Raw genomic sequence first — 27,929 nt, 5'->3', positions numbered from 1 at the left:
GAAATTAACCTACATAAAGTTTTCCTGGAGTCTACATCTATAGAATACATTTTTGTTGAGGAGAGGTCTGCCTGGGAGTTGGTACGCTCTAATATTCACCATAAATAATTAAAAATTCAGCATCTGCAGAACAGTGCCTCCTCTCAGAGCAAAGTCAGCCAAATCTCTCAGAATCGCAGAAGCAGAACCAACTTACATTTCATGACTCCTGAGGATCAGCACAGAGAGAAGGGCCAGGGAGATGCAGCAGGCAGAGAAGGGGAGGGAGAGCTCAAAACACAGCACAGGACTGTTTCTGGGTTCTCAATATCAGCCTTTCTGGCCTGAAAGTGGTGTGATTTCAGGGTCATGGCCACCATGTCTGGCTTGGTGCTGGAAATTATACATATTTATGTACATATTTTATAATAAGACCAAACTTCAAAAGTCCCTAGAAGGAGTGCCATATGAAGAAGGCTTTTTCAGGGGAAGAGGAGGAAAAAGTTGTGAATATCAAGGCACCAGAGGTGCAAAGAAGTTGCTACTAAGAGGTGGAAAGAATCCCAACAGAAAAGGATGCAGGCCTGACATGTCAGTGACCCACTGCTTTGCACAAGTGCTGGAGGAGGAAGGGGCCACACTGCCTGGACTCCCACCAGATGCCCCATCAGTTTCCTCCTCGGTTACCCCCAGATTCCCTTCTGCTTTCAGGATCAGAGGAACCCCAAAGCTCCCCCAATCTTTTTCATTAGTCCTATCCAAGTGGTATGGATGAGGGAAATGGGCAAGGAACCAGCAGCATCTGCTGCAGGGTGTGTGTGTGTGTGTGTGTGTGCACGCGCGCACATGCACATGTGTGAGAACATGTGTGTGAAATATCTCTGTAGTCTTTTCTGGAACCTGAAATCAAAGGATACTGGAGCATGCTCTCATCCTGCCATACTAACATAGTCTTTCTGCTATTAATTTAATAAATAGATATTAAATCAAATGATTATGCAAATGAGTAAAATGAATAAAGTGTTCTCCCAGTGGGTTTCAGACTCTTTCTCTCTGCCTTACCTGTGCATTACCACTGAGTAAGTAAGAATAACCTTTGGCCCTAGGTCCAACGCTTGAGCAAATGTGTGAAGTAAGTGAAGCATGGTTTGGTATTTTTCTAGCAGCCGTCCACCCAAAGCATCCTGGCATCAAGATGCCCATTCTCCCTCCAACTCTGCAGTGGGGGTTGCACTAGGAGGAAGTGTTATGTCACGAGAGCATCAACATCCAAACAATCCAAATTCAAATCCCAGTCCCTGGTATGACCATTTCAGAAACCTGATAGTATCTGCTGGGCATAGTGGCTCACACGTGTAATCTCAGCACTTTGGGAGGTGAAGGTGAGAGGATTGCTTGGGCCCGGGAGACTAGCCTGAGCAACAAAGTGAGACTCCCATTTCTACAGAAAAAATAAAATTAGCTGGGCATTGTGGCATGTGCCTGTGGCGCCAGTTACACAGGAAGCTGAGGTGGATTGCTTGATTCCAGGAGGTCGAGGCTGCAGTCAGCTGTATTCATGCCACTGCACTTCAGCCTGGGCAACAGAGTGAGATTCTGTCACAAAAGAACAAACAAACAAACAAACAAAAACACAGTATCTACTAGAGCTGACCCAACAATTTCACATACACATCTAATACACATCTAATGAGTGTATTAGAAACAAGTGCTTATGTCTGCCAAGACACAAGTACACAAGTGTTCATAGCATATTTATTCATATTTCCAAACTGAACACAATTTAAATATCTACCAATGATAGAATGTAAATATATTGTTTCACCATTCATACTATGGAATACTACACAGCAATGAAAAGGAATGAATTATTGCTATACACAACAGATGTAATATTGAGTGAAAGTAGTCAGATACAAAGGAGCATATACTATTAATACATGATTCCACCTATACAAAGTTTTAAAACAGGCCAAAATAATCTATGGTGGTAGACTTCAGAGGAGTGGTTATCTCTGGAGGGAGTGTTGACTGAAGGCACAAGGGAGCTTTCTGGAGTGCTGGGAATGTTCTGGATCAGGGTGTTGACTACATGGGTATATACATGGGAAAAACTCTAATGATCTATATACTTCAGGTGTGTGCACTTCATCATTTGACTCTATGTTAACACATTCAATTTTTGAAAAAAAATTGTCTTAAAATTAATTTTAAGAAGTGAACCAAAAACAAATCTCAGCCTGCTTCTTTCCACCAAATGTTTTGATCATAAACAAAATACTTCAAGTTTTTAATTTTAACCTCATATCCTTCACTTGTAAAGAGGGTGTTAAGAGGCCTGAGCAGTCAGTTTCATAACATTTTTTTTAAAAAAAAATCCAATGTGCAGCATCTGTGAAAGTGCTTTGGAGACTTTAAATTGTTCTACGAACTGAGTGTGAGTTTCGGGGAGGGACATAAAAAAGACTTGCAGGCACCCTTCGTTCTAGATCCTTTCCAAGTGATATGTGGCGAACTACAGATTTGTCAAGAGATTTGGGTCTTATCAATTCGTCAGAACCAAAGCATACTTATCCTACTTCTCAATTTTAGTGGCTTGACTTTTCTCCAATTATAAGAAGTGAGACTGTTCATCTGACCATCCCACTATATATAAACTCCAGACTTTTAGAGGAACATCTCCTGTTTTGTCACACTTGAATGGTTGTGGCTCTACCTGTTGCCTTCCCTTGAGAAATGTGAATTTTTACTAATATGTATCTGCATGCAAGTCGTATGGAGTTATCTTACCCATAATTTGGTAGATTTAAAAAAATGATTTCTATCCTCTCTTAGGATGAAAGTTTGGTTTCTGATTTCTTGATTATGTTCAAGTGCACCAGGAATCTGACCTAAGAAACCAGGTACTAAATGTATTCTAGGACCTAACTACCCGAGAAAAACTACTTGTTGACATAGTGCTCTTTATTAGGAAAACACTTAAATTCACAAGAGATAAATATTTATCCTGTTGGCCACAAACCCATGGCATTCTGTAAAAGTCCATTTGCAGGTCAGCAGTTTCCAGAGTGGTGTCAGTTTCATTGCATGTCATTTCATTGCATTGCTCTCTTGCCCTCCATTTCTGGAGCAGGAATCCAACCTACACCTCTCTCAGCTTTACTCCCTGACTGGCTGGTGAACTCTCCTAGAGTAGGTAGAGCACCATTAATGTTGTGATTGATCATGTAGTTTCTTATGACCAAAGAAATATGTATTTACTACAGCGCTTGACACCTAATCAGCATTCACATATGCAAACAAAATGACTTTGTGAATATTAAGAGAAAATCTAAATTCAATACCTCTACTCCTGGGTGGTTTTGATCTACATGGCATTTATTTGTCAGTTTGCTTTTCAATTCCATCCCCTGCTCTTTTCTGTATCACTGAGGGGACTGGCTTTTGCCCACTGTATTCCCCGGGCTTCCCTGTCAATTGTTCCCAGGTAGGTTCAGCCACTAAAAGGCACTAGCACTAAAAAGAAGAAGCCAACGTATTTCTGCCCTTTTCTCTTATTAGGAGGAAGGGGATGCATCTCTAGCCTCTAGCCGTGGCTGCTTCTCTTCTGTACTTCCGGCTCCCATCATACAGCCCCTCCTTCCCATGGCCCCAAATCCCACCTACCTAGTTGGCAGAGGTTCCTACTAAGTAGCTAATGTTTCTGGGCTCCAGGGAGGCACATCCTTTCTTTATCCTTCCATCCCTAGGGGCATAGCAGCTGCCTGCAGTTGCTAATCTTTGGGTTTTCTCCCTTTCTTCTTTTCTTCACTTTTTCAACTTTTCTGTGTATTGTTTCCTGTATCAAATTCCCTCTGTTGGTTTCATTTTCCCAGCTGGACTCTGATGGAAAATCTATTTCAGGAGCCGTGTACAAAACCATGATTTATTCTAAGCCCTAGTTCCTAGAGGAGGTATGTTTGCTTTCCTCCTTAATTATTTGAGAGTCTTTCTGAAAGATATTCTTTCCTATGTCTTATTTTCCTGGTATTTTGTACTATTTGAGGTAAGATTATATTCAGTACATTAACAGCAATCAAAAAGCTAAATCTAGGCCAGGCATAGTGGCTCACAACTGTAATCACAACACAATTGGAAGTGAGGCAGGAGGATCACTTAATCCATGTTAAAAAAAAAAAAAAAAAAAAAAAAGAAAAAAGAAAAAAAAACAAAGACTGCCCAATATTGGAGAGATGCCAACTGTTCCTAAATTGATCTATTCTGTCAAAATCCTAACAGTTTTTTTTTTTTTCATGAAAATAGACAGTTGATTACAAGATTCGTATGAAAATGCAAACGGCCAAAAACGGCCCGTACTATCCTAAGGAAAAACAAGGTGGGAAGACCTTTTTCATCAGACATCAGGACACAGTGGCTCACACCTGTAATTCCAGCACTTTAGGAGGCCAAGGCAGGCTGATTGTTTGAGCACAGGAATTCAAGACCAGCCTGGGCAATATGATGAAACCTTGTCTTTGCAAAAAATAGAAAAAATTAGCCAGGCACAGTGACAGATGCTGGTAGTTCCAGCTACTCTGGAAGCTGAGGTGAGAGGATCACTTGAGCCTGGGAGGCAGAGGTTGCAGTGAGCCACCGCACTGCAGCCTGGGTGACAGAGTGAGATCCTGTCTCCAAAAAAAAAAAGAAGACTTATTTAAAATTAAGAAGATATGATGATAGAGAAAGTGTGGTGCTGCTTCAAGGAACAAATAGTTCAGTGATACGGAATGGACCAATGTTCTGGAAGAGTCTGGCAACATACCTATGGACTGTAGATATTTTTTTCTAAGTGACATTGCAGAGCAGATGGGAAAGGATGGTCACTTCAATAAAAATTTCCAGGACAACTGGGTGATAATATGCTAAAACATGTGGCTGGGGAAAGTTGTTCATGCCTATAATCCTAGCACTTTAGGAGGCCAAGGCAAGAGGATCGCTTGAAGTCAGGAGTTTAAGACCAGCCTGGGCAACCCATCTCTACAAAAAAATAGAAATTGGCAAAGTGTGGTGGCAAACACCTGTAATCCTCCTCAGGAGGTTGAGGTGGAAGGATTGCTTGAGGCCAGAAGTTGGAGGCTGCTGTGAGCCATGATCATGCCACTTTACTCCAGCCTGGTGACAGATCAAGACCTTGTCTCAAAAACAAAAACAAAAACAAACAAACAAAAAGACTATACCCCTGTCTCATGCCATGTTTATTCTAAGGCCTAGTCCCTAAGAATAAATTTGGTTTTCCTCCTTCATCCTGTTTTTGAGAGAATTCTTTAAAAATGCTTCTCCTTGGCTGGGCGCAGTGGCTCACGCCTGTAATCCCAGTACTTTGGGAGGCTGAGGCAGGTGGATCATGAGGTCAGGAGATCGAGACAATCCTGGCTAACACGTTGAAAACCCATCTCTACTAAAAATAGAAAAATTAGCCAGGCGTGGTGGCGGGCGCCTGTAGTCCCAGCTACTCAGGAGGCTCAGGCAGAAGAATGGCATGAACCCGGGAGGCGGCGCTTGCAGTAAGCCGAGATCACGCCACTGCACTCCAGCCTGGGTGACAGAGTGAGACTCCCCGTCTCAAAAAAAAAAAAAAAAGCTTCTCCTCATGGCTGTTTTTTCCTCTTGTACATAGAGATCTAAATGTGAAAGGCAAAAATCATAAAAAGTTTGTACAATGATGAAAAATTTAAAAAGAAAGCTAAGTCTGAATGTGGGAACTGGCTGTAGGCCAGGGTTGCCTTTTTTTTTCTTCTTTCCAATTGACAATAATGAAGAGATCTTTCCTACGTCAGGACTTGATGAGTAATGAACTCAGACCAAGCCTCTAGCCTGAGAAGCCACAAAATGACGTTAACATTGTTTAACTCCATGCTTTTCAAGGGAGCAAGAAGAGAAGGAAATCACTGGAAAATCGAGATGCAGATGCTCCTGGAAGGTGGTAACTGTAGAGAATTGTTGGCCATCAGTGCATCTTAAAGAGTATTAGAACCCTTATATAATTTCAACTCTAGAGGAAAAATTGCTGCAGATGTGCAGCCAAGGAACGGCCCTCACTCAACAGCTTATTTTTCTGTACCTACTGGTCTACAGAGGTTTTAAATGGACTCTTTTGTGCCCCAAATATTGTTTTTTCAATTTTAAAAGTATTTCAGATTTCAGAAAAATGCAAAAAAGTACAAAAATTCCCATATACCTTTCTCCTCAATTCCCTGAATGCTAACATTTTGCCATACTTACCTTAGCATTCTCTTTTTCTCTATCTTTATATTTTTTTCTAAAAATGTGAAAGGAAGTTGTACATACGATACCATTTTACCTCTAGATACTTCAAGGTGTGTTTCCTAAAAACAGGGATATTTTCTTATTTTCTTACATAATCACAGTACAATTTTCTTTCTCTCTCTATTTCTTTTTTTTTTTTTTTTTTTTTTTCTGTATTTTTGGTAGAGATGTGGTTTCACCACGTTTCCCAGGCTGGTCTTGAACTCCTGAGCTCAGGTGATCCACCCGCCTCGGTCTCCCAAAGTGTTGGGATTACAGGCGTGAGCTTCCACACCTGGCCCACAGTACAATTTTCAAAATCAGGAAATTAACATTAATACAATACAATACAACACAACACAACACAACACAATACAATACAGTAACCTATAGATCTTATTCGACATTTATCCATTGTTCCACTAATATCCTTTTTAAGACTATTCTTTTAATTATTCTGTGGCTGTGATCTTGGTGAAACACTTTCCAGCTTTTTCAGGAAGATGTAGCCATTCACCCAGCACATACAAAAAGAATTTGAACCTCATTAATTTTCAAGAAAACTAAACTGATACCTCTCTTGAGCTGTGCATGCAGACATCTTCATTCCCTGAATGAAGAGAGCCCAGTGAAGTCTCACTCCGTTCCACAAAGCCTGTGTTATTCCTCTTCTGTGCAGGTCACCTGCCTGCTGCTTCTTCCCGATTGCTCATTAGGCTGAGGGAACCCACATCAAAAATATTCTGGAAGATGCTTTCACCCTTTTCTCACACATAATAACAAAAATACTTTACTGTCTCAATTTGAAAGCAAGAGAGGATGCACATAGGGTTTGTAGTATTGGCTATTTCTTACCAGCAGGTTATTACAAGACCCACCCATGAGACTAAGGCTGTGTTGTAAAGGAGTGATTAAAGACCAAAGGGTAACAACCTGAATAAATACTCATTAGAAAAGGAGCTGTTTAAATACATTCTATTGTATCCATTCAATGTAATACATCATTCAAAAGAAGATGCAACTGTATATGTTCCAAAATAAGTCAAACCTAAATTATAGAGAGTAGTAAAGTTGTGTTGACGGAAAGAGGAATTGAGGAACCTGAGAACTGGAAATAAAGAGGGAAGGGAGACTTGTATAGTAAATCCTTTTGTACCGTCTGATTTTTTTTTTAACCGTGTATATGTTATGTCTTCAGAGAGGGAGGAGGAAGAAAGACAGAGAGTCATGAATGGGAGATAGAATCATCCATAGGTAGATAGATATAAAGACAAAAAGAAAAGTTTGAGGAAACAGCAGGTCCCATATTCTCCGGCTGCACTTTTAACTTTTAAAACTATCACTGTCTTTTCCATTTTCCCTGACCAACCGTTTCGTTCTCTCTCGTTAGCAGGAGTCTTTTCCTCAGCTAGGTCGAGGAGACACAAACAGACTTCGTCATGAACACATCTCAGCACAACCACACACATGCATACAGTCTCAAACACACGGTTTTAGATTTGACGGTGTGTGGAGGAAGATGGGGAGTAGGCTGAGGCAATCTAAGCGGGACCTCCCGCCTCCCCCACCGTCTCAGATCTGCACTGCTCCCCTCGCCCCTCCATTCTTTGGCTCGCCTTTTCCCCCACCCCCGCTCCAGACCCTGCCCACCAGGCGACTGGACTGGCGTAAATTTCCGTCCATTTGCGTCGCCGCCTGGGGGTGCTGCTTCGTGACGTCAGGGCTGAGCTAGGGGGCGCCCGCTCCTGGCTGCCCGCCCCTCCCGGCCCTGCGGCCCCCGCCTGCCCTTTAAAAGAGCGGGGCCTGCGCCAGCCGCGCCACACCGCGGGGACCAGAAGGCACGCTAGTTTCCCGAGGCTGCTCCATCGCGCCTTCCTCCTGCGCCTCGCTTCTCCGGTCCAGCCGCCATCTTCCTCTCCGCACAGGGGCCGGCGAGCGGGGCCATGCAGCCAGCGCTGCTTCTCAGCCTCCTGGGAGCCGTGGGGCTGGCGGGTGAGTGGGCGCGGCGGGCCGGTCAGCACCGCGGACAGCGCCAGCCTCGCTCTTCCCCGCCGCTCCCGCAGCCAGGCTGGCGGATCCCGGGAGAGAGGGGGGGTTGAGGGGAAGGTTTATCTCTTGCTTCGTTTCTTCTCCTCCCTGGGTGTTTTCCTTCAACTCCTCCCACCCGTTTGACTTGGAAAAAGCTAGAGGGCTTCTTAGCCCAACCAAGGGAGCCTCGTTCTTTTTATATCTGAGTTTTCCTCTAGATAGGAAGGAAGAAAACGTGCCATACCTCCAAGGAAACCCCACATTTTGTATTCGCTTCTAAGATGTCACACTCTCTCTGCCCGTCTAGAGAGACCCTGTTGTCTGATTCTGTATCTGTTTGGCTTTTTAAAGCCAGGCGACTACGGAGAGGCCGGAATACATGTATGATGTTATTTAGTGCCTGCATAATTTCCCTTATTTTTGTTATTGTCATGTAAGTATGATGAGATAAAAGTGAGTCCCATATGTATGTAAGAAATATCCCTTTTCTTAACATGTCCATATATAATGTGTGTGTGTATGTGTGCTCATGTATGTACAAGTTTAATATGTTTCTCTATTTTGTATTTCCATCTCTAGGGACAGGTAATTTCTAATTTCACACTCAAAGGAATTTTTTTTTAACCTGTGAAAGCCTCAGCATTCCTGAGAACATGTGCCCTTAATTTTTTAGTTATGAATGGAAACCGCAGTATTTTGACTTCTGTACTCCAGGAAAATTATTAGAGTACAAAATAACCACAAAAGTACCTTTGGAGTAGTAAAAAAAACAAAATGTCTTTGTCAATTTAGGAGGATAGAATTTTAAGTAGTAGATACTTGACTGTTTCCCTTTTTGTATGGAAGACTGTAGGCTTAATCTTTCAAACTACCCTGAATCTCAAACAAATGATCTCTGAAAATCTGAAGTGTGTGTGTGTGCGTGTGTGTGTGTTGAAGTAGAGTCACCTATGGGTACTGAGATATTGAGACTATTGAGAAGTAAGTATACTAGCACCAAATTAAACTACAGGTTTTCTTCAGGTGTTTTAATGATTTAGAAAATTGTTCATATCTGAGGTTGAGACTCCTACCTAGAATTGAGATTATTGCCATCCATGAATATGAAGCTTTTATTGGCAGCAATTACTAGATCCAAAAGGCAGAGACAAAATGAAAGCCAGTCATAATTATATACATTCAGAATTTGCTAAAATTCTTGTCATTCTTACAAATTGTCAATAAATGTTCTCAATTTCATTAAAGAAAATCAAATGAATATTTAGAATTATTTCTGGTCAAAATACTTTTAGAAGAGAATTGCTTTGCTTGGGAGACTGTAGACCACAAAAACAGTGACATTTGTGGGAATGATTTAACTATTGTGGTACAATACTTACAGATCTCTTATGTAACAGAATATTTTAAATAAAAGTTTATATTTTAATAGCAGCTAAAATGAAGACATAATCTTTTTAAAAATTGAGCTATAATTTGTATATCATATAATCCACCCTTTTAAAGTATATAATTCAGTGGTTTTTGGTATATTTGCAGATTGTGCAACTATTACCACTATCAAATTTCAGAACATTTTTATCACCCCAGAAAGATACCACAAACCCATTGGCAAGTACCTCTCCATTCCCACCTCCCCGCAGCCTCTGGCAATGAGACATGTTAGCCTTCAAGTAGAGCTGGTTATTTGCAAAATTACAGGGCTGGGGGAAGCCTCAAGAAACCATCTAGCTCATTCACTTATCCTTAAGAACTTCTGAAAGGAGATGCACAACTTCCTATAGAAGCTATTGTGCACTCTAAAAATTAATATAAGGGAAGTAGTAAAATGATATCCATATTATTCTAGGTAAAATGCTTTCCTTATCTTTTTAATTTTATTTTATTATTATTATTATTATTATTATTTTTAGACAGAGTCTTGTTCTGTTGGCCAGGCTAGAGTGCGATGGTGCCATCTCAGCTCACTGCTACCTCCATCTCCCAGGCTCAAGCAGTTCTCCTGCCTCAGCCTCCTGAGTAGCTGGGATTACAGGTGTGTGTCACCACACCCAGCTTTTTGTATATGCAGTACAGATGGGGTTTCACCATGTTGGCCAGGCTGATCTCGAACTCCTGACCTCAGGTAATCCGCCCGCCTCGGATTCCCAAAGTGTTGGGATTACAGGCACAAGCCACTGCACCTGGCCGGGAAAATGATTTCTAAATTCAGAAGAGCATGTTGAACTTATTTTACAGCTGTATTTTCAATCTGGTATCAAACTGTAATAGTCTTAGATATTAATACATCAGAAGTTACTCTCAGATTTACCACATTATTTGATAATTTTTGTACCATTTGATTGCTTTACTTTTAACACGAGCATTAGGTTTTCTTTTTTTTTCTTATATCCCTACAGACAGAGAGCATTAGGTTTTCTGTTGTGCCACCTGAATCTTACTACATACAAAAGTAAGCTGAACTACTTTAAGGATAACAACACGCCTTCGGCTATTACCTTGTTGTCACAAATTTTACTGGAAAAATACAGAAGCACCTAGATATCTCACCAAGATGTATAATGTATGTTCCAAAGCAGACCCTAGTTTTTTTTTCCATCAAAAAGGATCTGAAGAGCCTCAGTCAGAGAAACAACGGTTTCATAAATACAAACCTAAGCTACAAGTTGTCTAGAGTAATAAAAGAAAAATCTTTCTCTGCCCCCAAATCTGGTAACTATTAATACTTTGGCAATACTAGTAGTTAATAAAAACATCTATTTTACATTTGTAAAAAAAAAAAAAAAAGGGAAAGTATTAGCAAGAAACTGCATTATCAAGAAGGCTTAGTAAAGCAGGATTTTTTTACAAGCATCTGATTTATTAGGGGAGTTATTCTCTCATAGTCATTTATTTCCAGAGGAAATTACAGATTTCCGGTGGAAAGAGAAAGTGCTGAAGTGGGTGTGTTCTCAAATAGCCATTTGGAGGATGAAAGAACAGTTGAGTATATTGGACCTTGGGTACCAAAAGTGGTCAACTGGATCTTGCCTGATAAGCATTTCAGGAAAAACTTGGGGTCTTCTTAGCTCGTTAGCTACTTCTCAAATATTTTTTGATGATTCTAATGGACTGCATAACTTTGGGCTTCCTGAAACAATTGAAGTGATCCCAGATCATCCTTTGAAAAGAGAAATTTAGTAAAGTAAATGAATAGGTGTTTTATTTCCAGGTTGAGCCCCATGATATGTAATTGATAGGGGGTGGGGAATGTTTAAAGAGGCTTTCCTTGCATTCTGCAAGGAAAGGTCGGGTTGCTGCATTTGAATAGCTTTCATGTCTGATGTCTGAGAACTTGCCCCAGCAAGCTCTACTCTCTTCTCAGGGACTTAAAATAATTTTCTGCACTGAGCTTCTCCTGCTCAGTTGCCTGCTACAGGTCATGCCAGGAGAACTATGGAGATGGACTTATATGTAAATGCTTTGGGCTGTTCTAATAGAAAGGGCTTAGAACAAAGTCAAAGTGAAAAAATAATCAAAGCAGCTTTGAGAGAGAAAAGAATGGCACTGAAAAATTAAAATTACCTGAAGCATTTTCTAAGAAGACAAAGCAACTTCAAACACTGTTGTAAGATAGGCAGAATCCCATGACATTTTATTGAAATAAATTAAAATTTTTCTTTTAAAATATTCTTATAAACCAATGGTTAAACACCAATTTGCATATAATATTATGGACTTGATGCTAAACTAGGAGGGTTAGATATCTGCCGTGTTCTTTACATGGTTGCAAACAGTGTGGAGGAAGAGAAACACAATGTTGATATGGATGCACAAACGAGCTTGTTCAGGCAAAGGCCTTGCAGGTAAAAAATGAGGTAATTAATTATGGAAGACACCCATAACCATGTTTTTGTCAAGGAAGTTTTGGGAGGATATATTTTTGGAAACAGAGATAGGGAGAGAGAGCCACAGATCTTTACCCATTTGGAGTAGGCAGAGAAGATCGAGGAGGGCATTCTTGTTTTATTAGACTTAGTTTGGTTTAAACTTTTTTTTTCTTTTTGAAACGGAGTCTCGCCCTGTCACCCAGGCTGGAGTGCAGTGGCACGATCTTGGGTCACTGCAACCTCCGCCTCCTGGGTTCATGCAATTCTCCTGCCTCAGTTTCCCGAGTAGCTGGGACTACAGGCGCATGCCACCATGCCTGGCTAATTTTTTGTATTTTTAGTAGAGACGGGGTTTCACCATGTTAGCCAGGATGGCCTCGATCTCCTGACCTCGTGATCCACCGACCTTGGCCTCCCAAAGTGCTGGGATTACAGGCGTGAGCCACCGCACCTGGCCCTAGTTTAAACTTTTAATTGAAGTAAAATATATAGAAAATTGAACAGATCATGAGTATACAGCTTAATAAGCACATCTATGTAACCAGCATTGAGATTTTAAAAAGGGACATTTCTGGTACCCAAGAAGACCCCTCCTTGTCTGTGGTCTAGATTTGATTTATACTGGATCTAAAATAACATTTGTTTCCAAATATATTTAAGACATTGCCAGGGGAAGAGCAACAACTAATGTGGGGTGATTTTGTGGGTTTGGGGTCACACAGCTTCCAAAACCCAACTCAAGTCATTTTCCATCCTTTTTGTCCTTGAAAGCTGTCAATTCCATGCCAGTGGATAACAGGAACCACAATGAAGAAATGGTAAGTTGCAATGTCAATCTTAGAATCGAGACTTGTATCTAGACTCTAGATTCTCCCAGTCCCTATTACACCAAACCAAACACACGCATGACATAATCTTACAAAGCCAAGTTATCATCACTGACAGAATGTGGGCAAGGGATGCCCCTCCTGCACTGAGCTCCTATCTCCTGTCAGGATGGTTTAGCGCCCCTGAGGATAGCTGTGCCATTGGTTCAGAAATGGATGCTTATTTCCCTTCTCCAGATAATCCCTAATCAGTGCCTTCTTGCATTGTTCTGTGTAGAGGTTTGGAAGATTTCACTCTGTTCCTGTAAATCTGTATCTCTGCCCTAAGAATACTGCATCAGCGCAGGTCACGTAGTCAAGCCTTCCTTGACAGCAGCTCTGGGTTGAGTAGTCTGTCATCCAGTGACACCAGCTTCTCCAACCTGCTTTCGCGTTTTCCCCCAGGTGACCCGTTGCATCATTGAGGTCCTCTCAAATGCCTTGTCGAAGTCCAGCGCTCCACCCATCACCCCTGAGTGCCGCCAAGTCCTGAAGAAGAGTAAGTGTCCCGCACTGCAGACAGATCTTTGTTGCTGCAGTGCTCCTTGTTCCTACTCCCTCCACATCACCTTCCTCTTTATCTACAAATGGCCTGGGGGCATAATGCACTAGGAAGAGTGTTGATTGACTGGGCCAGTATCTGGGAGACAGAAGATATGACTCCTAGTTCCTGCTTTACCACTTCGCAGCTGTGTGACTATGGGAAAGACGCTTTGTCTCTCTAGGTATATTTCCTCAAAGTAAAATGAAGGAGTTGAACTCAATGATAGTCTTTCAGATGTCTATCCATTCTTAAATTCCTTAGTTCCATAGTTTGGATTTTTAGAACAGGACTTCATTTGTGTGCAGGGAGTGTGGGAAATGCTGGTTTGTGATTAGATGAGGAGGGGGTTTCTGGAAGTGTTGGAAGATGATAGAAGGAGATTTAAAAATCATTCTTCTCTTTGCCTTTTACTCTTCTGACACTGAGAAGCACAAGCTGAGAAGCAGGAATCTTAGAAAGGTGACTTAAAACTTCTGGCCTATTTACACAACAAATTAGCTAAGATATTTTAATGCACAGCTTACCAGAATAGAAGGTACCACCAAATGGTACCAGAAGTTCCAGGCCTGAGAACTGGAAGGGTTTCAGGTAGAGGCAGTGCATTCCAGTGAGGCAGACTAATGGCTTTCTGAGTCCAGCCTGTGAAGTGTTCTCAATATGAAACCATTTCTGCTGAAAATAAAATTTGAACAGTGATATAAGCAGTACCCATTGGAAATGGACATTATGAGGACAATTTTACAAGACTGTGCAGTCTCTATTATGCATGAAGCCAAACTGATTCAAACAAATCCGGAAAACACTGTCCTCTTCAACACTGTCCTCTGCTTTTAAACTTTAAGTCAGGCTGTAAACAGTAGATTTTATCTTATTTTTTCACCTTTAAAAATCTTTCAGGTGGGCGCAGTGGCTCACGCCTGTAATCCCAGCACTTTGGGAGGCTGAGGCAGGTGGATCATCTGAGGTCAGGAGTTTGAGACCAGCCTGGCCAACATAGTGAAACCCCGTCTCTACTAAAAATGCAAATAAATAAGCAAATAAATAAATAATTAAATAAATAAACTAGGTATAGTGGCAGGTGCCTGTAATCCCACTACTCGGGAGGCCGAGACAGGAGAATCGCTTGAACCCGGGAGGCAGAGATTGCAGTGAGCCAAGATTGCGCCATTGAACTCCAGCCCGGGCAACAAGAGTAAGGCTCGGTCTAAAAAAAAAAAGAAAAAAGAAAAAAGTGTCTCATTGCCACCAGCCTGGCCAACATGGTGAAACCCCATCTCTACTAAAAATACAACAACTAGCCATGTGTGGTGGCGGGTACCTGTAATCCCAGCTACTCAGGAGGCTGAGGAAGGAGAATCGCTAGAACCTGGGAAGCAGAGGTTGCAGTGAACTGAGATCATAGCATTGCACTCCAACCTGGGTGCAGCCTGGGTGGCAGAGTGAGACTCCATCAGAAATAAACAAACATAAAACAAAAACGAAAAAAAACACCTTTCATTGCCAGACAAGACTCTCTTGCTATAGCTACACATGAACCCTCATGCATGAAATGGTGAAAAAGCAAATAGCGATTGGCCAGAAGAGTAACCTGAGGCCGGGTGCAGTGGCTCACACCTGTAATCCCAGCACTTTGGGAGGCTGTGGCAGGCAAATCATGAGGTCAGGAGATCAAGACCATCCTGGCTAACACAGTGAAACCCTGTCTCTACTAAAAATACAAAAAATTAGCCGGGTGTGGTGACATGCGCCTGTAGTCCCAGCTACTCAGGAGGCTGAGGCAGGAGAATCGCTTGAACCTGGGAGGTGGAGGTTGCAGTGAGACGAGATCACCCCACTGCACTCCAGCCTGGGTGACAGAGAGAGATTCTGTCTAAAAAAAAGAGGAAGAAGAGTAACCTGAATTAACTCAATCTGCCTTTGGGGGCTTCAGGGTAACAATGGTAGCTATAGGGGCCTGAGCCTTTAGGGACCGCAGAAACAGTGGATGGAAGCTTTCCTCCCACTTCCATCCCACATACCTCTTTCTGAGTTTCTTTCCAACTTCTTTTTTCCAGAAGTTACAGGAAGTGAGTAAGAGCAGAGTGGGTCACTAGGCAGAGAGTAAAGGCCCCTCCTTTTGGCAAACCCATCTTGGTATCTCCCTTTCCCTTCCTTTGTTTACTAGACCAATGCAAAAGTGAGGGATCTGTCCTATCAGGTCACCAAAGAACCACAATGGCTTAGGAAAAGTTGCCTATGCCTGCCTGCTAAGATCTTAGCCCTTACATTACCGCATAGTAACTCTAGCCTCCGCTCCAGCCCTGATTATGCCCTGAGGTCTTTTGATGTCTGTTGAGAGAGACGTAGGGAAACTGGGAAAAATCAAATGACCCATGTATCTAAGGATCCTGGAGATGTTATACCCAGAGAGTGACAGAATGCTGAGATGGGGAGGGTTTAAGAGCTCCTCTGTGGTTGACCCTTAAACACCAGCCAGGGCTAGACGGACAAATAACACAAAGGAGTAAGGCAGGACAGGAAGTGACGCACAGACTGGAGGGCACCTGCCTTTTCTGAGGGGGAGCAGATAATTCTCAGCTCTAATCCCATTATGGAGAAATACAGACTGTGTAGTCAGATCTTGGGATTTTTCAAAAGAAGTTAAAATTTTGATTTTTAAAAGACATCTCCTGGTATTTTTGTATCGCCTCTGAATTCAAATGTACTAAAACTGCTGTCTAGGTCAAACAGAATTCACCTCTGAGGCACCAGTTTGCAACTTTTATCCTATTCTAGTTTTCTCTCTCTTGTTGGTGTGTCCTAAACTGATCAGAAGACTGGAGGAGCTTTTGCCCGACTGGTTAGATGAATGCCTTTATACAGCCTCTGTTCCACCCCACGCCCATCTCCACTCCCACTCCTACTTGCATGTCTCTGAGTCAGCATATACTCACTAAGCAAATGAGTATTTGGGGAGTAGGACAGAATCATTGTTTCATGGATTTAAGAGACCTCAGGGAACACACAGTCTAATTTCTTAACAGGTACAAGAATCTCTTTGACTAGGGTTGATCTGGTCATCCTTACAGCATGACAGATGCATTTCCCTGTTTTTGTTTGAAAGTAAGCGTGAGCTTCACACCTTGATTTTACAGATTGACAGTGAGTGTGTGCTGCTAATCACAGCCCTCTTCCAGGCTCACCTGCGGGGACTTAAAGCTAAATTTAGTAGGAAGAGCCAAGCCTCAGGCACGGGCTGCTCAGGCAGTACATATTTAATTGGGAAAAAAATAAAAATACTTCTGTTCCTGACACTTAAGGTTCACAAACCAGTAGGCAGTAGGAAAGGGGCCACAGTGACTCTGCCCCTGGAGGCTGAGATCTTGTCTGATCAGCTCTATTTCAACCGACGCTCAGAATGACATCAGTATCTGTCCGTCTTAGTCAGCTCGGGCTGCTATATCAAATACCATAGATTGGATGGCTTAAACAACCAACATTTATTTTTCACAGTTATAGTGGTTTGAAGTCCAAGGTCAGAGTGTCTGATGAGGGCCCACTTCCTGGCTTATAGACGGCTGCCTTCTGTCACTGTATCCTCATCTGGTGGAGACAGAAATCATCTCTTTCTCATATCTCCTTTCTTAGGGCACTAATCCCATCGTAAGGGCTGTACCCTGATGACCTAATTACCTGTCAGAGGCCCCACCTCCACATGCTGTCACATTGAGGATGAGGGCTTCAACATTTTGGAATCACACAAACATTTAGTCAATAGCACTGCCCAGAACCACATGCTTCCCTGTGCCCATCTGGCTAGCCATGCCCCAATGCCATACACACCACCACTGGCTTTTAAGAGGCAAAGAGACTGGTGACAGATAGGCCTTCCCTCAGATGTCTGGAAAAGGCCAGGGACATTTTCATTGCCTCATAAACATGAGAATATTATTATCGTGCCAGACTGGGCTTTAAGCAGAGAGGTACGGAGAGTCCACTATTTCTTGGACATTTTTACAAAACAAATAATTTTTTTCCACTTTGCAAATATCATTTCAAAATGACTTATCAGTGCCACCCAATAGAAATATAATGTGAGCCACAAATATAATTTCAAATTTTATAGTAGCCACATTTAAAAAGTAAAAAGAGACAGGTGGAATTAATTTCAATAATATATTTTATTTTTATCCAATTTTTTTCTGATATATAATTTTATATATCTGATCTATTTGAAATATATATTATCCAATACATCCAAAATATTATTTCAACATATAATGATATAAAAATTGTTGAGATTATTTCACATTATTCTTTATTCTCAGAAGTCTGATGTGTATCTTACATATATAGCATGTCTCAGATCAAACCAGCCACATTTGAAGTGCTCAACAGCACTTGGGCATACAGTGCTTGCAGTGTAGACCCAAAGCTGTCAGTGGCCTTGGCTTCAGGCATTTTATCTGAACTCTGTGACATAGGTTGAAATCCAAGCCCTCCCAGCTAACAACTGAGACAGTGCTAACTGCCTATCTCCTTTCCTGGGGTGTCCTTGAGTTAAGGAGGGTTTAGTAAAGGAGCTATTGATATTTGGAAAAGGTGGACAAGAACAGCATTCAATTAAAATATCAGTTATACCATGTACTCTGACTCAGGAAACACAAAGATAACTCATTGTGCTGAAGTTTCTTCCCAACATCTGAGAGCATGTTGGGTACATGGAACCTGAGTGAAAAAAGAAATGGCCCTTTCCACTGATGTGTAGTTTTCTCAGGCAAGAAATGTACACCCTTATCACCAGCTACTAAGTTATAGATCACATACTGCTAGGTTGAGTCTACAGTTGATTGGATAATAAAAGTCTGATATAAACTAATCATTTCAAATGTTTAAATCCTCCTTTGAATCTCGATATTTCTTATTTTGGCTAGTTAGCTATCTAGCTGGATAATTGTTAGAGCTATTCACATACTGCCAACTTTTTAACTCCTATGTGAAGAAAATATGGAAAGAATGGTCTTGGATTATACCATGCTGAGTCTCAATGTCTGCAAAAAGAAGAGGTTGGACTGGATTAGATGAATTCTAAGATGTTTTCTGCTTCTAAATTCTAATATTTCATAAATCCATATCTGGATTTCAGTTTGATCATTGGCAGTACCAATGAGAGAAGCTGGCTGGGTATTATGAAGACATAAAAATATAGACAGTTTATTACTAAATTTAAACACAGTCAAGGAGCTTTCATAGCCTTTACTTTCAAAAGGAATCTGAGTAGATTCTTCATTAATTTAAATAATTATCCAAGCAATTTTCAGTGTCATCAGGATTTGTAGTGATTACTGAGGCTGGTGCTTGTCGAACCACAAGCAATTCTGAAGTTATACCTCCTCTTCATTTTCATTATAGGTAGAAAAGACGTCAAAGACAAAGAGACAACTGAAAATGAAAACACAAAGTTTGAAGTAAGATTGTTAAGAGACCCAGATGATGCCTCGGAAGCCCACGGGTCCTCCAGCAGGGAGGACGCAGGAGCCCCAGAGGAGGAGGACGCCCAAGGCCCGACAAAGGCAGACACAGAGGAGTGGGCAGAGGGAGGCGGGCACAGCCGAGAGCGAGCAGATGAGCCCCAGCGGAGCCTCTATCCCTCCAACAGCCAAGTCTCAGAAGAAGCAAAGACACGCCATTCTGAGAAGAGCGAGAGAGAGGATAAGGAGGAGGAGGAGGCGGAGGGAGAGAACTATCAAAAAGGGGAGCAAGGGGAAGATGGCAGTGAAGAGAAACACCTTGAAGAGCCAGGAGAGACACAAAACGCTTTCCTCAACGAAAGAAATCAGGCTTCAGCTATAAAAAAAGAGGAGTTAGTAGCCAGATCTGAAACACATGCTGCTGGGCACGCTGAGGAGAAGACACATAGCCGGGAGAAGAATAGCCAGGAGAGTGGAGAGGAGGCAAGGAGCCAGGAGAAACACCCCCAGGAGTCTAAAGGCCATCCCCGAAGTCAGGAAGAATCTGAGGAAGGTGAGGAAGATGCCACCTCTGAGGTGGACAAACGACGCACGAGGCCCAGACACCACCACGGGAGGACCAGGCCTGACAGGTCCTCTCAAGGAGGGAGTCTTCCCTCTGAGGAAAACGGACACTCCCTGGAGGAATCTGAGGAGTCAAACGTCGGCATGGCCAGTTTAGGGGAAAAGAGGGACCACCATTCAACCCACTACAGGGCTTCAGAGGAAGAACCCGAATATGGAGAAGAAATAAAGAGTTACCCAGGCGTCCAGGCCCCCGAGGACCTGGAGGAGGAGCGCTATAGGGGCAGAGGAAGTGAGGAATACAGGGCTCCAAGACCTCAGAGTGAGGAGAGTTGGGATGAGGAGGACAAGAGAAACTACCCCAGCTTAGAGCTTGATAAGATGGCACATGGATATGGTGAAGAAAGTGAGGAAGAGAGGGGCCATGAGCGGGGGAAGGGACGCCATCACAGAGGCAGGGGAGGGGAGCCACGTGCCTATTTCATGTCTGACGCCAGAGAAGAGAAAAGGTTCTTGGGTGAAGGACACCACCGTGTCCAAGAAAGCCAGATGGACAAGGCAAGGAGGCGTCCACAAGGTGCGTGGAAAGAGCTGGACAGAAATTACCTCAACTATGGTGAGGAAGGAGCCCAAGGGAAGTGGCAACAGCAGGGAGACCTGCAGGACACTAAAGAAAACAGGGAGGAAGCGAGGTTTCAAGATAAACAATATGGCTCCCATCACACAGCTGAAAAGAGGAAGAGATTAGGGGAACTGTTTAACCCATACTACGACCCTCTCCAGTGGAAGAGCAGCCATTTTGAAAGAAGAGACAACATGGATGACAATTTTCTCGAGGGTGAAGAGGAAAATGAGCTGACCTTGAATGAGAAGAATTTCTTCCCAGAATACAACTATGACTGGTGGGAGAAAAAGCCCTTCTCGGAGGATGTGAACTGGGGGTATGAGAAGAGAAACCTCGCCAGGGTCCCCAAGCTGGACCTGAAAAGGCAGTATGACAGGGTGGCCCAACTGGACCAGCTCCTTCACTACAGGAAGAAGTCAGCCGAGTTTCCAGACTTTTATGATTCTGAGGAGCCGATAAGCACCCGCCAGGAGGCAGAAAATGAAAAGGACAGGGCTGACCAGCCAGTCCTGACAGAGGACGAGGTACAGTGTGGGGCTTCTGTTTAAAATTACTTACTTTGGTCAATGTTAGCACATTATGTTCAAGACTATCCGATATTAACGGGGAGAAATTGGTGGGAATTAATCACTATGAAAATGGTGACCTAGTAACAGAGTGGAGGCCACCTTGGGGGTCGGTTTCCACCTACCTTTAGCCATCGTCCACATCCTTGCCCACCTCACTCGGTTGCCTTGCTTCTCAACCTTGTCTGCACACTGGGGTCACCTGGAGAGCATGAAAAATTACTGTTAGAGATTCTGGCTACTTAGTGCCTGGAGTGCTGCCTGATCATTAGAATATTTTAAAGCTTCCAGATGATTGCAGCATTCAGCCAAGGTTGACAACTACTGTTCTGGTATCTTTCCCTTGGTCATCTGTCTGTTCATCACTCTCTTCCTGAGGGAGGGAGAATAGGTGATAGAGAAGTTTACTTGCTTGGCTATTTAGTTTGCTATCTTTATTATTTCATGCCCTACTGCCGTCAGAAATTTATATCTGGGAGAGGTAACACTGTTGGAGCTGTACCTACCCAAACAATGTTTTTTTCCTAATATTGATTATGTAGGTTGGTGCTTCTCAAAGTTGAATGTGCATCGGGATCATGAGGGATTCCTAGCCCCCAGAGTTTCTCATTTAGTAGGTCGCAGGTGAGACCCCAAAGTCTGCATTTCTGACAAGTTCCTGGCTGATGCCACCGGTCAGGGGACCACACTTCGAGAGTTACTGATGTAGGTTGACTAATGTAGCTTCCAACATGCCTAAAATTCCCCTTTCCATTCGTACTCCATCCAACTATAGCAAAATAAATTGGTTCGGGACCTCATGCCTCCACTTTTCTGTATTTTCCAGAAAAAAGAACTTGAAAACTTGGCTGCAATGGATTTGGAACTACAGAAGATAGCTGAGAAATTCAGCCAAAGGGGCTGACTGTCATTGGAGCAGAGGGCACTGTTAAGAAGCAGCCCTCACATGATCTGTTTTTCACCACTTGACCGAGAAGACACCATTTATCTATCCAAGGACAGAAAGTAGAACTTACTATTCGTTAAATGTTTGACACAATTGGAAATGTCTTTAATTTTTGCCAGAATGCTATTGAAAATGTGAATTGCATGACTTGTAGCATATTCTTTTCCGCAAAATAGACATAGTAACATGCTTGTGACAATGACTGTGCTACTGTCTTTGGAAAAATGTTTGTCTCAGTTGGAAATAATAAAAGATTCACCTGAGACCAAAAGCTTCATTGTTCTCAGCTTCTTTTGGGCAAAGAGGGAGGAGTGTGACTTTTCAAATCTATTCTTTGAAGTAAATTGCAGAAGATGGCCCTAGGATTTGTTGGGTTTTGGATGCATAATAGAATAAAAAAGCAAACCTTTTGAAGCAATGTGCAGGATATAAAGAGAAATAGATTAGAAAAAGATATCTACTCCCCCATGCTGAGGGAGATTACAGGGGCTTGAAGAACCTGTTTCAAAAACAATCATACGGTATTACTTAAAAATTTCCTTTATGTAAAGAGCTCTAGAAGTAGCCAGCTGAAGTTCATTTTTCAGGGCTTAGAAGAAAGCTTGGATGAGGGGAAGAATTCCAAGGTGGAAGTGAAAACATCTGGCCTGTCCAGACAGATCTCTGGCCCCTCAGGTCTTGTTGGATTTCTACTCCTTAAGAAGATAGAGGCGGCTGGGCGCGGTGGCTCACACCTGTAATCCCAGCACTTTGGGAGGCTGAGGCAGGCAGATCACGAGGTCAGGAGTTTGAGACCAGCCTGGCTAACATGGTGAAACTCCGTCTCTAATAAAGACAAAAAAAAAAAAAAAAAAAAAAGCGGGCATGGTGGCGGTCCCAGCTACTTGGGTTGCAGTGAGCCGAGATCAGGCATTGCACTCCAGCCTGGGTGACAGGGTGAGACTCTCTCTCAGAAAATAGAGGGTAGGCATGGTGGTTCACACTTACAATCCCCGTACTTTGGGAGGCCAAGGAGGGTGGTTTTCTTGAGCTCAGGAGTTCGAGACCAGCCTGGGCAACATGGCGAAACCGTATCTCTACAAAAAATTTAAAAATTAGCCAGGCATGGTATTGTGTGCCTATAGTCCCTCCCTACTCAGGAGGCCGAGGAGGGAGGATCACTTGAGCCCTGGAAGTTGAGGCTGCAGTGAGCCGAGATCGTGCCACTGCACTCCAGCCTAGGTGACAGAGTAAGGTCCTGTCTCAAAAAAAAAAAAAAAAAGAAAAAAGAAAAAAAGAAAGATAGAGCTCTTACTCTGCTGACTCTGTTACTAAGTAGCTCTGACTTTGGGCAAGTTACTTTTCCTCTCTGAACATCAAGATCATCAATAAAATAAGATATTTGTCTCATTGAGTTGCTACAAGGATGACAGAGTTGATGCAAAACAGAGCAGTGCCTGGTATATATCAGTGGCACAGGAAATGTTTGCTGCTGCTGTAAATCATTCCTGCAGCTTGTTACGACAAGACAGTTGGACAATTCCCCTTCTTCCTTTTTTTACCCGTCATTTAATTCCTCACCCTTGGTGGCTTCTTCTTGGTTGATTTCTACTGTTTTGACAGTTTGGTAAAGAGTTATTCTCTGTAAGGTGGTGCAGAGGAGAGTAAGACCTCCTCTTTACCCTCTGAAGGTGGGATAATTAAGTCTATGAAATAAACTGACAGTAGGCAGATGAACAGGAGAAAAAAACATTTTAATTACATGCATAGGCCCAGAAGTCCCACAAAATATAACACTCAGAAGGGCCAGATGATTGAAGTTTTTATAGCATCCCGAGCTACAGAAGAGAATAGGGGGCTTGTGGCTCCTGGGGGACACAGTTATGGGAAGGTAGCAGGAGGAACTGTATGATAAATAAAGGTTGTGTTGTTATGCAGATAAAATCTCTTAGGTAATCAAAGTGATCCAGCAGCTTTCTTTTTTTTTTTTTTTTTAGATCTTAATGAAATTTTATTCTGAAAATATGACAAAAGTCTAAGGCACTTCAAACATTTAAATACATGTAGGACCAAAGTAAATGTGACACAGTATAAAGGAATCCATGAATACGGAGAACTATGCTATATTTCTCTAGAGGCAAATAGCCAACTCCTCTAGCACAATTCAACCTTTATCATTAGAAACAGAATTGTGCAATTATTAACAAAAATATGATAATGTTACATGTAGTTCTTCATGTCTTCAATTAGTATGAAATACAAAAGTTGAAAATACTGTGCCAATTTCATATAATCTTTTTTTTAAAAAAAGTCATATTTACATCTACCTAGATAAAACCAAATGAAAATATTTTCTTTTGTAAGTTTCATACTTTTTGAGAGTTCTATCTAGCCCTGGCTGAAGTGACTGATGATCAACTTTCTTACTTTAAAATAATAAGAGACAAAAGAAAAATCAACAAAGCTGTGCTGGGATGGAATTTTGGAAGAGCTTTCTAATGGTGCCACATTTGGTAAATGTAAATATTTGCGGAAACATTTTAAAACATGATGCCAATGAGAACCTGACACTTCTCTGTGGTAGTGGTCTGGGAGTGGAGAGACGGAATAGAAGGTGCACTTTTGGGTAAGGTCAGCTCACAATTCCCTATGACTGTATATAACAGAGCAGAGACTCAACAGCAACACAGAGTAGGTTAAAGTGCACCCTACACAGAGAGAAGATGGCCAGAAAGGAGGCATGTGTGCCCAGGCTGGCAGTCTCTGCACTGCGAAAGCTTCAGCTGTTAGCCCTGGGCTTTATGCTTCTGTTTGCTGGTGAGCTCAGGCACAATACCTATACATTCAGCGTCTGCCACCCCAACAGGAACAGTTAGCAGCTTAATGGTGGCATGAAAATGGAGGGCTATTTGCATACAATCAATCAAATGAAACTCTGTGGCTTCATTCCAAGCCTAGGGGATGCCCAGCGGCTTTTGCAAAGCTGATGTGAGCATACAGAAGAATGGTGATGCCCTTGTGCCCCATTTCCAGAGCGATCCAGAGCATGGCGCTGCCATCGTTGTCCTCCAGGTGGACATTGCAGCCCAGCTGGGCCAGCAGCAGCTTGATGATCTCCATGTGCCCGTGCTTGCTGGCACAATGAGGGCCAGGGAGCCCTTGTCATCCTGGAGGTTGACCTCAGCCTCACAGGCCAGCAGACCCTACAACATGCCGATCTGCCCAGTAACTGACTGCCAGCATGAAGGCCATCTGCCCCAGCTGACTGGCTTTGGGGCTCACATCCTTTCAGCCAGAGTTCTTCCCCAACCTGCATGTCCTCTGCTTCCACAGCCGCGAGGGCCGCCAGCATGATGAAGGTATAGTCCCTTGTTCTGGTGATCCACGTTACACATGCGGGTGTCCAACAGCAGCTTCACAATCTCAAAATTGGAGTGGGACAGGCTGTAATAGAGGAGTGTGTTGCTGTTTCCATCTGCCAAGACGATGACCTAGTAGAGGACATCCAGGGAGGTAGCCTCAAAAGTAGCTCTGTGGTCTCCCAGAGTGGCTGCAATGGCTGACTTCTGACGGGACACGCAGAACCACTTGTGCTGGAGGGTGTTCAGACAGAACCTCATATCTTTGCTGGTCAAAGCTCTGGGATCATTTATATTATTTTTCAGTAAGTTGCAAGCAGACAACATCTTTTCACTTAATGTATGCCTCTCTCTGATTTTCACCTTCTCAGGTTCGCGTTCTTGAAACTGCATTTCATCTTCCACCCTGGCAGACTTGAAACCTTCAATGTTAATGGCATGGTGCCCTTCAGCCATTCCCCAAGTGTCTTCAACCTCCTCTTCTTCAAGAGGATATTACTCAGTGACATCACACTCATCATCTGACTCAGAGGAATAGCTTTCATCTGTGCTGACATCATCGCTTGAAGTTGTTGCATACCCTCCATTAATGCCAACAAACTGAAGATTCTTTTTCATGCCGTTTGAATCTTTGTTACTGTCTTCCTTCTTCATGATGGGCTTTCGTGTACTTTCATTGTTTGTGCGTACAGAGGCCAGCGGCCATCTGGTCGTCTGTCAGGTTCACTAGAGACCGTGTGCTTTCCTGAGCGGGGAAGGCGCCCTGGCTGCTGATTAGCTTTCCTTCTGAGATCCTCACCTCTGAGCAGCCTTCTTCCTGATGCAGACACTTTACTAATGTAGATTTCCTTTCTAGATGTAAATTTCCGTGTAAAAAAGGACAGCTTTTTAGAGCCATTCCTGTGTCTGCAGTTTCTCTGAATAACCAGCTCAAAATATGCCAAAGAGATATATTTTTGGGTGACACATTGTGGTCTCCTCCAGTCATATTTTGGGATGGTGTGTACTGAGCCCCAGCCATGGCAAAAATAAGACTTAAAATCACATAGAACTTTTATCCGTCAAGGAAGGCCTGGTTCTCCTCCTCTTGGCTAAGTGAAGAACTGCCTGTGCTACTTAACCAGATTCTTTTTAGATGAATCCTCTGTGACATACTTTTCCAGGAGCATTGCTGCTTCGTCATATGGGGAGCCCATCAGTGCTATAAATCTGATGGCAAATTTTCCTAAACCTGGGCACACAGGTTTCTCTCTGCCTGCAGTTTTTTGTTTTTGTTTTTGTTTTTTTTTCTGGCCCTTGGATTGTGACTGCCTGTTTGCAAAGGACAATGATTTGGGTGGGTGATGGGGGTGCGAGGAGGGGAAGGCTGCTGGAGGAGGTAGCTTTTATAGCAGACAAGGGAGGTCGGTAAATACCTATCGTACTAGTTTTCTGGGGCTGCCATAACAAATCACCACAAACCGGATGGCCTAATACAACAGAAATTTATTCTCTTACAATTCTGGAGGCCAGAAGTCCAAAATCAAGGTGTTAGCAAGGCCGTGCTCCCTTCAAAGCCTGTAAAGGAGGATCATTCCTTGCTTCTTCCTGGTTTCTTGCCTCATCCTTGCTTCTTCCTTCCTTGCTTCTTCCAGGCCTTCCTTGGCTGGTAGCAGCAGATCTCCCACTGCCACCTCCGTCTGCACTTGGGTGCTCTCTCCCTGTGAGTCTGTCTCTTAACCTGGTGTTCTTCACCAGGACACCAGTCATACTGAAAATAAGGACCCATCCTACTCCAGTATGACCTCGTCTTAACTAATTACATCTGCAACCACCCTGTTTTCCAATCAGGTCACATTTACATGTATTAGGGGTTGAGACTTCAACATATTTTTTTCTGGGGACACAATTCAACTCACAATAAAGCAGGCCAGCACCCACTCCCCTCAGGTGGACAGACCCTGAGGCACATATTCTGCACTGCCTCCCAGACTTCCTCCATGGATCATGCCCAGGTGCCACAGCAGTGACCTGCGTGATAATGCAGCCTTTATTGGCTGCCTTTACCTTTTCCACTGCCCACTGGTGACCCTACTGGTGTTTCCTGGGATCACCTCTCACATATACTGCTTCTCAAATACTTGTCTCAGGGTTTGCTTCTGGGGGACCATGATCTAAGAAACCATCCAAAGTCAAGGTTTATATTATGACAAATAATATACCTGCAGTTGCAACCCCTTGTCTTAATATATCCTGATACAAGATACTGGGAAATGCTCAACATGTACTCACAGGCACAGAGTACAATGTCTCTGCCTTTTTTCCTATTGCAGCCCAGCAGAAAACAAAATACTTTCCTAAAGAGAGATTGGGGGGCCCAAGGTGAAAAGTGATTTAGTCACTCGAGGAGAGAAAACAAAACCCAGCAATGCACCAAATGCCAGCCTGGCAAATCATACACACACACACACAATGGGCACTGCTCACGAGGAAAGCTGCTGGAAGTTGGAGTGCAATGCAGTATGGCACCCCCCAGCTTCCCCCGGCATCCGCCTTGTTGAGGCATTGCACATTAGAACATCTTTTCATTTTAGTTTGCAAACACCCCAGGGGAGGGAAACACGAAGGTGTAGATGATCTATTAAGGATGAAGGAAACATCCAAGAGAATCCCACCCAATATGTGCTGCTCAGATGGTGCAATTAGGATCTCTGGGGGTGCCACCATTTCTTCAGGAAGAAGTCAAGAACTATATAGGCCACTGCTTTTCCCACTTTTAATCAAAATAATTTATGTTCATTGTAAAAACATTAAGTAGTCCTGAAAGGCTTATAGTGAGGATTATGGGTTGAATTTTGTCCCCAAAATGAAGAAGTCTTAACTGCTGGCACCC

The 27,929-nt window shown here is 42.9% G+C and overlaps 1 protein-coding gene and 1 pseudogene across 2 annotated transcripts; one reads left to right on the top strand and one right to left on the bottom strand.

The window, feature by feature from the left end:
- Window positions 1-7,716: 7,716 nt before the first annotated feature.
- CHGB (chromogranin B) lies at window positions 7,717-21,990 on the top strand. 2 transcript variants are annotated; one of them, XM_003905048.3, is made up of 5 exons: window positions 7,717-8,256; window positions 12,930-12,976; window positions 13,430-13,523; window positions 18,960-20,731; window positions 21,600-21,990. In XM_003905048.3, exons 1-5 carry the CDS (start codon window positions 8,208-8,210, stop codon window positions 21,675-21,677), a joined length of 2,040 nt encoding a protein of 679 aa, XP_003905097.2. In that variant the 5' UTR covers window positions 7,717-8,207; the 3' UTR covers window positions 21,678-21,990. The 2 variants fall into 2 exon arrangements, with proteins under 2 accessions (XP_003905097.2, XP_031512430.1); XM_031656570.1 differs by lacking the exon at window positions 7,717-8,256 and adding an exon at window positions 8,670-8,725.
- A 2,244-nt stretch (window positions 21,991-24,234) lies between these two features.
- Window positions 24,235-26,253, bottom strand: LOC116270675 (annotated as a pseudogene).
- Between the last annotated feature and the right edge of the window lie 1,676 nt (window positions 26,254-27,929).

The sequence above is a fragment of the Papio anubis genome, chromosome 16 (assembly GCF_008728515.1).
Source record: "Papio anubis isolate 15944 chromosome 16, Panubis1.0, whole genome shotgun sequence".
Taxonomy (NCBI): domain Eukaryota; kingdom Metazoa; phylum Chordata; class Mammalia; order Primates; family Cercopithecidae; genus Papio; species Papio anubis.
The sequence above is the reverse complement of the archived record's forward strand: the minus strand, read 5'-3'. Positions and strand labels throughout refer to the sequence as shown.

Excerpts from the sequence above, each read along its gene's own strand:
- CHGB (XM_003905048.3), top strand. The coding sequence starts at position 8,208 with ATGCAGCCAGCGCTGCTTCTCAGCCTCCTGGGAGCCGTGGGGCTGGCG. Across the intron at positions 12,977-13,429 it reads GGAACCACAATGAAGAAATG|GTGACCCGTTGCATCATTGA; the intron begins GTAAGTTGCAAT and ends GTTTTCCCCCAG. Across the intron at positions 20,732-21,599 it reads CAGTCCTGACAGAGGACGAG|AAAAAAGAACTTGAAAACTT; the intron begins GTACAGTGTGGG and ends TGTATTTTCCAG.